Source organism: Pleurodeles waltl, chromosome 10 (assembly GCF_031143425.1).
Source record: "Pleurodeles waltl isolate 20211129_DDA chromosome 10, aPleWal1.hap1.20221129, whole genome shotgun sequence".
Classification (NCBI taxonomy): domain Eukaryota; kingdom Metazoa; phylum Chordata; class Amphibia; order Caudata; family Salamandridae; genus Pleurodeles; species Pleurodeles waltl.
In genome coordinates, this window is record NC_090449.1 from 1,066,240,882 (window position 1) to 1,066,253,711 (window position 12,830).

The 12,830-nt window shown below is 45.4% G+C and overlaps 1 protein-coding gene across 4 annotated transcripts in view; it reads right to left on the bottom strand.

The window, feature by feature from the left end:
* Positions 1 to 3,337: 3,337 nt before the first annotated feature.
* WIPF3 (WAS/WASL interacting protein family member 3) overlaps positions 3,338 to 12,830 on the bottom strand; it is a 166,125-nt gene continuing 156,632 nt past the window's right edge. For all 4 annotated transcript variants that reach the window (XM_069212105.1, XM_069212102.1, XM_069212103.1 and 1 more), the window contains one exon: positions 3,338 to 4,292. In XM_069212105.1, the coding sequence (XP_069068206.1) occupies positions 4,252 to 4,292 (41 nt within the window). In that variant the 3' untranslated portion in view covers positions 3,338 to 4,251. The remainder of the gene's footprint in view (positions 4,293 to 12,830) is intronic.

The window sequence follows — 12,830 nt, forward strand, 5'->3', positions numbered from 1 at the left end:
GTCATCATGCAAGGGGGAAGGGTGGAGAGCTGCTGCATGAAGATGTAAAATAGAAGAATTTATATTTCTTTAGGGAGACTGGTGTGGATCTGTTCTTCATGGGCAGCAAGGTGATGTATTAGGTATTCAGGAAATATTGTTGCGTTTACAGTCGTGATGAGGTGTTTGAGTTATAGGACTTGAGTTGAGGGTTGGCTTCATGATGAGGATGGGTCAGTAAACTATCTTTGGGGCAGAAAGTTTCCCTGGAGGCTTTGATTGCTCCTTGACAATGGTAAGATGGAGGTAGCAGAGAGGGAAGGCATGGAGGTTGATTTGGCCACTGTGCAGACAGATCAGCCCTGGTGGCTTAGTTAGGGACTGATAGATATGGATAGGTCTACGACGAGCAAGTACGGGTTGAAAGAGAATTGAATGTTGGACTTGAAATGTTGGTACTGGGAGGATGAAGGACAAGCAGATTCAACAAGAGACTGGTAGGACAAGGAAGGCTGATAGAAATGGTAGATTTGGGCTTGTGCATCCACCTGAATGAGACACTTAAGTGTACAAGGGAGGAACAGGTGTTGGTGCCCGTTGGACAATCTAGTTAGTATTAGACAATAAGGTTTTGGAGCCAGCTGATGCTGTGTTATTGAAATGTGCAAATCCACCCTTTGAAAGAGGGATTTTCCACAGTCTGTTGGTGTCTGTTCTTGATCATGTCATTTCTGCCGAGAGGAACCAGGGGTGGTAAAGTCCTTAAGATTCCCCCAGGACTATATGGACAGTAATGCTGTCATTGAAAGAACACACATTTTAAGAAAACCCCTTAGTTATCTTGCCTTTGTCTTTCCACCACTCCCCGCTCCTTTGTGTGGGTAATTATGGTTGTATTTTATACAGGGTAAGTCTTAGAGGAGAGTGTCACCAGTAGGACCACCCTGTTTCTGTTTTTGTCATACATTTTATTGATTTAGATGTGCTTTGTAGGGTGATGTGTATGTCTGTAACAATTCAAGGTTTTTTGTCTGCTGTGGGATGGACCAGGCAGGTTTCTTTCGCTTTAGTTCCTAGATGTTTTCATTATAAGGGGGAAAGTGAAGATTATTATTTGAAGACTTTAGGATGAGTTATTAGATAGGGCAGGCATGCAAAGTTGTGGATCAGCCAGCTGAAAGAGGTTAGGTGCGCGTTGAACTGATAGACCATGGAGGAGAGGTAGGTCTGGGGGTGGACAAACAGGTGCTACGAGAAGGGGATGAAGAGGGTATTATAAATTCTCCTTAGTTCCGTTAATGTTCTTTATGTAATAATTTATTGGCAAGATGAATTAACAACAGCCTCCAGCCACAATCGTTAGCGCAAATTTTTTCTCACAGCTGTTAACTGTCACAGCAACGGTTGTGGAATGCTGGTAGAAACCAACTGGGAAGACAAGGGGAAAATGGTGCAGGAATGGAATGGTACACTTGGACAACCTTCGGGCAGGGTGTACAAAATGAAAGGAAAGGGGAAGTAGAGAATGTACATTTTATACAAAACATTACTTGTGATAAATTACAACACTTCTCCTTCCCATAGAAGACATCTGTAGAACGTATGAAGGCAATAAATACCCTGTTGGGAATCAAGTGAGCATATAATCTTTGTGCCAGACAGGAACCGCATGAGCTCTAGCTCTCCGATTATTCCCATCATATTTCAGTACATCATTTGACTTTCCATTCATACCTGAATACTTCTGAGTTGAGGTGTTAATCTGTCCATGCTCCACGTTCTGCCGTCCTCTAATGTTACTACATTTTTCTTCACCTCTGTTATTTTTAGAGGTTTAGAAAATTTAGATTCACACCCTTGGTGAATGTCTAATAGTTTAACCATCACCCAATCAGCAACATTCCATCTCCCTGACTTGGAGCCATGCTTTTGGTCATATCTTTTCTTGTACCCTTCCTGATGTCTTTTGACTTGATTCTTGATTTTATCTCTATGAACCCATTTAGGCTCTCCTCCACCCAGCCAGTTGGAGTTCAATTTGCTGCCTGGTAACCTCCCTTTGAGTGCTAAGAAGGGTGATACATTGTTAACTGAATTAGGGGTTGTGTGATAGGACCAAATCAATTTTTGAAGTGCTTTATTAGGAGGACTCCTTCATATGTGTGCGGTTTGGATACACTCTTTGATCATGCGGTTGACGCGTTCCACCAACCCATTTGCTCTAGGGCAATACAATGCTGTTTGTGATGTATGATAGACAATCTTTGTAAGAACTTACGCATTTCTTCAGAAGTGAATTGGACACCGTTGTCTGTTACTACAGTGCTAGGCACACCTTCTGTCATAAATGTATCGGTTAAGAAATTCACCAGAGATTGACTTGTGATGCTAACTACTCTGGTGGTGATCCAATGAGAGTGATAGTCTACCAGTACCAACATAAATTTACTAGCTCACATGGAAAGTTTTAATGAATCAATAATGTCGAGACCCAGTTTATCCCAAGGTTTGGAAGACACACTCATGGGGGATAGTGGTGTGCACCTGGTATTCTTGCTTTTGTCGTTCCTGGCACAGGTCAGTCGTTGACTTTAGTTTCCACAATTCTGTCCAAGCTCGGGAACCAGCACATGGCCCTGACTTTAGCCTTAGTTAAGCTTCTTGACATTCTTGAGCCCAATCCGTAATGCTATCTCACAAGCCCTTAGGTTATACTAACCTTTCCCCTCTCATGAATTTGTCATCAGCAATACTTAATACTTGTCTCACAGCCCAAAAATGTTATTATATTTCAATACATCATGAGACTTTCCATCCATGCGTGAATACTTCTGAGTTTGACAATGAGGTGTTAATCTGCCCTTGCTCCACATTCTGTCGTCCTCTAATGTTACTACGTTTTTCTTCACCTCTGTTATTTTTATAGGTTTAGAAAATTTAGATTCACACCCTTGGCGAGTGTCTGGTAGTTTAACCATCACCCAGTCGCCAACATTCCATTTCCCTGACTTGGAACCATGCTTTTGGTCATATCTTTTCTTGTACCCTTCCTGATGGATCATCCCTTGTGCTTTGCACATGTGGGTTCAAATCCCATCCTCGTCACCAGTATTATAAATACTCCTTAGTTCCGTTAATGTTCTTTATGTAATAATTTATTGGCAAGATGAATTAACAACAGCCTCCAGCCACAACCGATAGCGAGAATTGTTTCTCACAGCTGTCAACTGTCACAGCAACATTTATGGAATGCTGGTAGGAACCAACAGGGAAGACAAGGGGAAAATGGGGGAGGAATGGAATGGTACACTTGGACAACCTTCGGGTAGGTGTGTACAAAATGAAAGGAATAGGGAAATAGAGAATGTACATTTTATTCAAAACATTACATATGATAAATTACAACACTGGGCTATTAGAACTATTATGGTGGATTTAATTTAGCCACGCAGGGGAAGATGGGCCATTTGGCCTACATGAGTAGGGAATTTAGTGGCAGAAGGCTGGATTTGTGATTTGTTTTAAATGTGTTGTAATGCACAGAGATGTCGCCTTAAAAAAGATTTTTTTCCACAATAATTGGCACCATCATTGCCACTTGTCTGAAATGCATCCTATAGCGACAGTGTCTCACTCATATAGACGATGAGAACACAGACATGCGTTTTTAAACATGACAGATCACTGCTTGGTGGCTTGTTAGTACAGGGCTGCTTTAATAAAGCTGGAAGATCAAGATTTGCAATTATTCTGTACAAGACTGGCTAAGGTGCAGCAAACCTCATCACACACATCCACACCGAGGAGAACCCATGCGGCTGTGGAGACCCCTCCAGTCTGTAGAGTGACCCCCTGGGGACAAGAAAGTCGTGAGTCTGAGTGCCAGCATCATCATCGGTGTCTCTCCTGGGACAGCAAACCCAGCACGGGGAAGACGTAACCTTCTTGGTGTCTTTCTCATCGTTGGTAGCCCTGCTCTGGCCAATCGAGCACAGGCTTGGTGAGAGCTGTGCTGAGAAACCCGACTTATTACACCTGTTGAAACCCAACTTCAGGCACAGTCTTTCATATTTCAGGCTTGCACAATTGCCTTGGAGAAGATGTACTTTTGATGACACAGGATCCTTATGTATCACTCAAAGACAACAACAGATGTCGGCCAACACCAGCCATCTGCCGGCAGAACCATTCCATCAGTTTATAAAATAAAACATTAGGTACACCAAGACTGCTCCACCCTCGTCTCTGATGTGATCCACTGCGGCAACCTCCTCATCGGACCTGCATTCTCGCCTGAGGATCTCTCCTGGAAGCTGCAAGGGACAAAAGACGGACATGAATTATAGAGCATGCACAAGTCGCATATCACAAGCAGACAACTGTGTTTCTTCTTGAGCTTCAGCTGAGCGCCTGGGGCATGTTGGCTGCTTCTCAGTAGCCTGTGGGGTTGAGGTGGCCACCATCTTGTACTATCCTGATTGGTCACTGAACACACCAAGCGACCAGTCACATGGCGGGTTAGTCTGATAATGGCGCTTGTCCGCCTTCCCTGGGCTGACAGGCTAAAAACTGTAATCCTGTGCTTGCTATATGCTTGTTAGAGACCTAAAAAAACCTGACCATGCACAGCTCTTTCTTCAAAGTTTGATGCTAATGTTTCATTTATAGTTTTAAGGACGTTACAGAAGTTGTCATGATTGTTGTAATATCTGGAGTAATTGTTGCGATGCTCATGCACAGTGTATGTGGAATTGTGCTGTCACTGGTGGTTCAATAATGCTGTCTGACTGTAGTTTTTTAAGTTCTTCTTCTACCTGGTCCCTCACATATACAGGTATGTTTCTAGCTTTGTGAATAAAGGGTGTGGCATTAGCTTTCATTAATATTTTTGTGTTGGAAACCCTTTAGTTTTCCAATTTTGCCAGAAAAGACATTGGGGAATTTTTTTGCAATAATTCCTGAGAAATCTTCGGTATGTTGTACTACAGACACGGGTGTAGAACTACTGGTGTCCAATATAATACCCAGCTCTCCTTGGTCCTTCCAACCCAGCACGGATGGGCCAGTATCCGATACATATACCTTGCAGTGCGCTTGTTTGTGTTTAAATTTAATTAGCAAATTTCTGTAACCCACTATCTTAATGGGCTCACCCGTGAATGTTTTTGGAGAGATATCCGTTTTTTCAAAGCAATTACCTAAAGCGGGTTCAAAACAATGCTGCCAAATTTCCTTGTTAAGGGTTGAGTAGGGGGAACCAGAATCAGCAACAACAGAAATATCTATACCAGCAATCGTGACATGGCACAAAGGTCTACTAATGTTCCCTTTAACGTTCTGTACGTTACCATCAACATTAAGAATGCATAAATTAGAATCTGATTCCTCCGATGAACTGCTATCACATTCTCTCACACATTTAACACACGCATCACCACCCCCAATTTCTTTTCTGCGACACACTTTAGCAAAATGCCCAATACACCACAATTTGAGCATTTCTGATTCCGAGCCGGACATTTCCTATTGTTTGCTAGATGAAACTTGCTCCCACATCTGAAACAAGTTCTTTTGTCTTTCAGATTTACATTCTCTTTCTCCCTACGAGTAGGATAGATTCCCTTAATAGACGATTTGTTGCTTTTCATGACCATAGCAATAGTGGCATTGTCTTCCAACTTCAAAAATGTTTTATCCTCACTGTGCAGAACAGCCTTTGCGCACCTTCCAGTGAGTTCAGCGCTCTTGACCATATCAATAACCTCTCGTAACGATGCTTCCCCTCCTGACCAAAGTTTCTCTTGGATATGGGGGTTGGCTGTGTGCATTATAATTTGGTCTCTGATGAGGTCATCATGCAAAACAGACAAAATCTTGAAATTTCCTTGGTGTCTTGACTATACGACCATACCTGCTCGTTTTCCTTGCCCAGTGACAGCACAATTCCACATACATTGTGCACGAGCATCGCAACAGTAATTAGCAGTGCATGGCGAGGGCGCGATTTATAGTTACCTTAGGGCGTGACTTAGAGTTACTTGAAGAACTCTAACTATAACTGTTGAATTTATCTGATTTACTATAAGCAAATTCAGAACTTAGCTTTAACGTCCCTGTAACCTTTGTTTTTTCAGTGAATTTCTAAAGGTTTTTAAAATTCTATTTCCTGACTATAATTGCCCTGTAACCTTTGTTTTTTTCAGTGAATTTCTACTTTTTTTTTTAACGTAAAGTAATTTTCATTACTATATGGTAATCCAACCACCACGGTGCACGGCAAACCCCTATAACAACCCAACCCCGCGCGGCCCCCCTCCCAAGGGCGATCTCAGCTTCGAGACCCCCTCCCCGGGGCCCAGCCTATATATGAAATTTTTTTTGGGGGGGAAGAGGGTCGCGTGGCACATCCCCACCAGCCCGATCTTGGCCCATGGATCCAGTCCCTGGGGGCCGGGCCTAAACATTACATTTTTTTGAGGAGAGGGGGACCGAGTGGCCCCCGTCCCCAGGCCGATCACGGACCCGAGGATCCCATCCCCGAGGCCTGGTCTAAATATACATATATTTTTTTTTTATGGGCAGGGGCCTGTAATAACATCCCAGTAACTTTTGTTTTTTTCAGTGAATGGTTACTTACCAGTAGGAGTAGTTTTGCAGCCTGAAGAGTTTTCTGGATTTACATGCAATGCATTATTCCGCCATCTGGTGGTTGGGTCTGGAATTGTCTCTTTTTCTTCTTTTTTTTTCTTCTCCATTTGGTGTTTGGTCCGTCCCCTACATGATGTCAGACGGTGCCCCGGAAGTTCCTGTGCGTAGTAGCCATCTTCAGATTCTTTTTCCGTTGTGTCCTTCTCTCTCTCTACATAGCATCTCTTCCTCACCTGTTATTGTCCTGTTCTCATTTCTGGAAAGGCAGGTGGGTTGCACGTGAATCCAGAGAACTCTTCAGGCTGCATAACTACTCCTACTGGTAAGTAACCATTTTGTTTTGCAGCATGAATCCTTTTCTGGATTCACATGCTGTGCATTAGATTGTGTAGAGGTTTCCCATTTATTTGGGTTGGTTGGTTGGTTGAAATGATGAGCTTGCAAACAGGTGCTGTAGTACCTTCTGTCCCACTTGAGCTTCCTTATGCATTTGAATTTCCACACAATAATGTTTTGTGAATGTGTGTGGGGATGCCAATGTTGCTGCTGCGCTGATAGTGTTCATGGGCACATTTGCCATGGATGCTAGTGTTGCGCCTTTTTTCCTTGTTGAGTGTGCTTTCGGTCGGTGAGGTAGGTGTTTGCCATAGATGTGTGGCATGTCTGGAGAGTCTCCGTGAACCAACGTACGATAGTCCCTTTTGTGACGGGATCCATTACTGGATTTGGCATATGAAAAAAAAACAGTTGGTTCCCTTTATGGAACTGCTTGGTCTCCTCCAGGTAGTATATCAGTGCCCTCCTTACATCCAGGGTATGTAATTTTCTTTCCAATTCTGTTTGTGGGTTCATAAAGAATATTGGCAGCTGGATGGTCTGGTTGGCGTGGAATTAGTTCACCATTTTAGGTAGGAATTGGGAATTTTGTTCTGAGAACTACCTTGTCTTTGTGGATTTTCATATATGGTTCTTGCATTGTTAGCGCTTGAATCTCATTTACTCTTTGTAGCGATGTGATGGCTATCAGAAAGGCAGTTTTCAACGTGGTAAATTGGAGTTCAGCTTTGTGCATGGGTTCAAATGGCTTTGTCATCATCTGTGTCAATACTGGGTTTAAGCGCCACATTGGGGCTGGTGCCATCCTTGGAGGGCGATTCTTTTGGATCCCTCTAGGAACCTCTTTATAACAGGTGCTGTGAAAAAAACTTACATAACGCTCCCCTGGTATCGGCCACAATTGCCGCCAAGCATACCTGGAGAGAGAGTAGTTGATTCCGCTGTCCAGTAGGTACGTAAGGTACGTAATTACTGTTTCTTGTCCAGATACTGCTTATAGGGTGTTATTCTCTGTGAACCATAGGTGGGACCTTTTCCATTTTGATGCATAGCATTTTCTTCATGTTGGTTTTCCAGCATCCCTTAGTAGTTCCATGGTCCTAGCTGTTAGGTTTAGGTCTCCGAATTCTATGTATTCAGGCGCTGTGCTGCTAGATCGAGTGTTGCTGGTTCTCGGTGGAATACTTGCACGTTTTGAATTGTGAGTAGGTCCCGTTCCACCTTGCTCCTCATCATCTGTCCTTTGCACAGTTCGAGCAGGTTTGAATACTATGCTTGTGTGGCCCACTGAGGGGCTATTAGTATGAGGTTCATCCCTGGTTCCCTGGCCTTTTCCAGTAGTTTCAGTATTATGGGAATCTGAGAAAAGTCATAGGCAAAACTCCACGACCAGTTTAGTGACAGGGCATTCCCCTTTGACTGGTGGTGTGGAAACCCTTAACGTGAAGAGTTGGCATTTATTGTTTTCTGCTGATGCCAACAAGTTGATTGTTAGTATGCGCCAGATCCTGAAGATGTTTTCGAAGCACCTTTGTTTTATCTCCCATTCGTGTGTGCTGCTTTCTTGTCTGCTTAGTCCGTCTGCCTCTGTGTTGTCCTCCCCTGGTAGGTGAACTGTTTGTAAGTTGATCCCTTGTGGTATTGCCCACTTACATATTTCTTGGGCTACTTTGCTTAGGGTAAAAGATTTTTTGCCCCCTTGTTTGTTCAGATGGAACATTGTTGCTGTATTCTCTGTTTGGATTAGTACTGCTTTCCCTGATGCCTGTGTTTGAAAGGCTTTCAGGGCCAGTAACTCTGTCTTCATCTCTAGGAAGTTGATGTGCTTTATCACATCCATCTTGTTCCACTGGCCTCGCATTCTGAAGTTGCGCGTTTGTGCTCCCCATCCCCTGTGAGACGCATCTGTTGTGATGGTGACTGAGGGAGCTGCTGTCTTGAAAGGTCTTCCCCTGGTTATGTCTTTCGATGTCCACCACTGTGTCTCGTTCTCTATTTTCTCTGTTACAACCACTGGATCCTCCCAACTCCTGGTGGCTTGTAACCAGTTGTTGCATAACCATTCTTGGAATGGTCGCATGTGAAGTCTTTCATGGGTTATGAGGGGGATGCATGATGCCATCATGCCAATTAGCTTCATGACTGTCCTCACTGTCAGAGATCACCCCTTCGGGAAAAGGCGAGTTTGCTCTGTGATTGCCTGTACTCTCCTCTGGGTAGGGTGTGCATTTGCCTTCCTTGCATCCAGTTTGGCTCCCAGGAAGATCTTTTCCTGCTTTGCTTTTGGGGGTGATGCTTTGTGAATTATGCTGAACCCTAGCCCCTGTAGGGTTGTGATCACTGTTTGGGTATCCCTTTGACATTACTCCTTCGAGTGTGCCTTTATTAGTCATTCGTCCAGGTAGGGGTATACCTGAATCCTCCTCCTTCTTAGGAATGCTGCAACTATTGCCAGGCATTTTGTGAAAACCCTTGGTGCTGACTTTCAATTGGGAGTGAACCCTTTCGAGTATGAATCTGACGTATCTTTTATATGCCTGGTTTACGGGTATGTGCAGATAGGCGTCCTGTAGGTCTATGGGTGCCATGTAGCCTCCCTTTTGCAGAAGTGGGATTGCCTCCTGTGGGGTCGTCATCTTGAAATGTTGTGTGCGGATAAATTTGTTTATGAATCTGAGGTCCAAGATTGGCCTTAGCGAAAGGTCTTGTTTTGGTACCGGGAAGTAGGGTGAGTAGTTTCCCTTGTTTAACTCCTTCTTTGGCACTCTTTCTATTGCTTGCTTTTGCAGGAGTTCTTTCACTTCTTTCTTTAGTTGTACCAGTTCTGTTCTCTGATATTGTTTCTTCTTTGAAGGGTTTGGTGGTGGCAGGGTTGATAGTTCTATACAGTAGGCATGGTGTACCGCGTTTAAAACCCTATTGTCTGTAGTCATTTCTTCCCATTGTTGTGAGTATAGCCCTATTCTGCCCCTCACCGGTGTTGTGTGTGGGTTTGGGGGTATTCTTGAGTCACTTGGCAGCTCCTCCTCCTCTGGGCGGTTGGCCTCTTGCTCTCCCTGTTCTTGTAAAGAGCTGTCTTGCTGGGTGTTGCCATTGCTGGTACACGGCCTGTTCTCCGGTTTGCTGAGTACTCTCCGGTGGGGGGGGTTGTTGTTCCGACGCAAAGGTCGCCCTTCCTGTGGGTCTTCTATTGGTATTTCCTCCCCTTCTGAGGCTGCCTCAGTGGTGTCGTGCCCCCATTGCCTTTGCTGTGTCTTGTCCTTTTCGATCTATTGCAATGACTCATCCACCTCCTCGCCGGATACAGTCTCTCCAGTAAAGGGTTTGTTTATGATGGACCTCTGGCTTGAAACTGGACGCTCTGAGCCATGCATGTCTCCTTAGGGTTGTCCCTGTGCACATTTGTCTTCTGGCTGTGTCGGCACCGTCCCGTGCCGATTTCTTGTCCCCTTCCGGGAGCTTTTTCATTAGTTCCTCTATTTTGTCCCACTACTGGTGGCCGTATCAATTGAGAAAGGTGTTTGAGTTCGCTATACGCCATTGCGTTGCTGCTTTCCTCTCCATCTTCTCCCCATCATGTCCAGGAAGTGGGGCTATGGAGGTGTGTGCTTTGCTTCTCCTTCTTGCCGTTGTGATGATGATAGAGTCCGCCACTGTGTTCCCTTGGATGGATTTGGAGTCCTTTGGGGAGGGTTTGTATTTTTTCTCCACCCATTGTGTCACCCCCTTAGCTGAGGCAGGTTCCTTAAAGGCCTCTTTGCTCTGGTCCAGAATGCTGGGTAATCAAGGGGAGATAAAGGTTTCCCTTGCTTGGTGGCATGAGGGTTTCCAGTAGGAAGCAGGAGTCTCCCTTGTCTTCTTCTAAGAGTACTCCGTATGTGTCCTCTACCCTCTTCATTAGGCTGTTGTAGCATGTGAAGTTGTCAGGGGGCGAAGTCTTCGAGGGGTAGTTGTCGACCTCCTCTTCTTCCACCTTTTCTTCGTGAGACTCGGGGGATGCCGATGTCTCTAGTGCAGTCTCCTCCTCCTGAAAGTATGTGGTTGTTGAGAGTTTTGGTGGAATTCGGAATTGTTTCAGTGCGTCGTCAAACTCCTTTTTTTGCTGCAAGAGCATTGCTAATTCAGCTTCTAGTTGACGCCTTTTCTTCTCCACCTCCAATGCCTTTTTGATGTCTTGTATCGTCAATGGTCGCTTTTTCGGCGTTGCTTGTTTTTCCTCCTTTTGCCTCAAGGTTTCTTTCCCCATGGAGGATTTTGCCTGTTTCGGTGCCCGGCCTTCTTCGGTATCCCTAGTCTTGGATCCCTGGGGCTCTCTTGTTAGTGGCTGGCCTTCAATCGTCGCTTTTTTGGATGTTGAGGCTGCCTTGTGGTACTTCTTCACGGGGATTTTCTCCTCCGAGGATTTCGATGGTCTCTTTAGCTTTTCATCCTTTCTTCCAACGTCCTTTGTTGATCTCTTCGGTGGTTGTTTTTTCTCTGCGTCCCTTTCGAGAAGTTCAATGTCCAACCCCCTGTGGGTAGACTCTCTGCCTCCGGCCTGTTCTTCTTCACCGCTGGATAGGCCCAGTTCCCTCTGCGACTCCTGATGTTTTTGGCCCTGCATCGCTGCATGGTGTTCCTCTTGCTGCCTTCGATGTGCCCTAAGAGTTTTAGGTGTGAAAGTGACGCAGTCCTCATCTTTGTGGTCTCTTGGCAGGCAGAGGTTGCAGATTTTGTGCAGGTTGCACTGGGCAAATTTGTCTTGGCAATTTGGGCAGAATTTAAATGGGGTGTTTTCCATGACCTCTACCTTGCTTCATTCTCCTGCCACGTGCGGATTCTGTCGGCGTCCCCATCGGGGGTGCTCTCTCCTTCTTCCGGTCAATGTTTGCTTCCCTTGTTCGGCGATATCTTCTCGAAAATAAACCTTGATTCTGCTTGGATTTTTTTGAAGTTGTCTCAAAGAACTTCGGAGCTCCTCCTTTTGTTTCCAGACCCAATTGCGGAAATAAGAACCTGAAGATGGCTACTATGCACAGGAACTTCGGGGGCGCCATCTGACGTCATGCAGGGACGGACCAAACACCAAATAGTGGTTGACAACACCGAAAAAGAGAAAAAAAAAGAAAAAAAAGAAGAAAAAGAGACAATTCTGGACCCAACCACTAGATGGCAGAATAATGCACAGCATGTGAATCCAGAAAAGGATTCATGCTGCAAAATTTTCATTGATAACGTTAATCGACACCCCCTCCCCCCCCGGGCCCTGGGGAACACCACCTCCCCGAGGCCCAATTTAGAAAATTTGTTGGGGAGGAGGGGTGCACGGACCCCCCCACCCTGAGCCCAGGTACTGCCACCTCTCCAGGGCCACAATATCAAATGAGGAGGTGGTCCGGGACATGGAGCCATGGATTTCCGTGGAGGAAGCCACCCCTCAGGGCCTGCTCCTGCTACCTCCTGGGGTGCCCAATCCCTGGCGTTAGCTGTTTGCTTGGTGGGAACTGACAGCTTCCACCAAACAAAGGCAAACACTCTGCCTTCAGCAAGCGGGAGCTTTAAAAATATCCACGTGGCTCCCCTATTTATTTATGAAATGTAGCTCTAGGGAAGTGGTGATCCTTGTGGTCCATGTGCCCCCCCCCTAATAATTTTAGTAAGTAGCCCCAGGGAGGTGGTGGGGGGTTGTGCGCCCCCCCCCCCCCCTATATTCATTAAATAAATGTAGCCCCCGGAGAGGTGGTGGTCCCTGGCGCCCAGAGGGGGGGGGTCCATGTGCCTCCCCAAATATTTTTAGTAGGCAGCCAGCCTAATTATTTTTAATTTGTTGCCCTGGGGAGGCAGTGGTCCCTGGGGCCTGATGGCCCCCCAATAATTTTTTTAGGTAG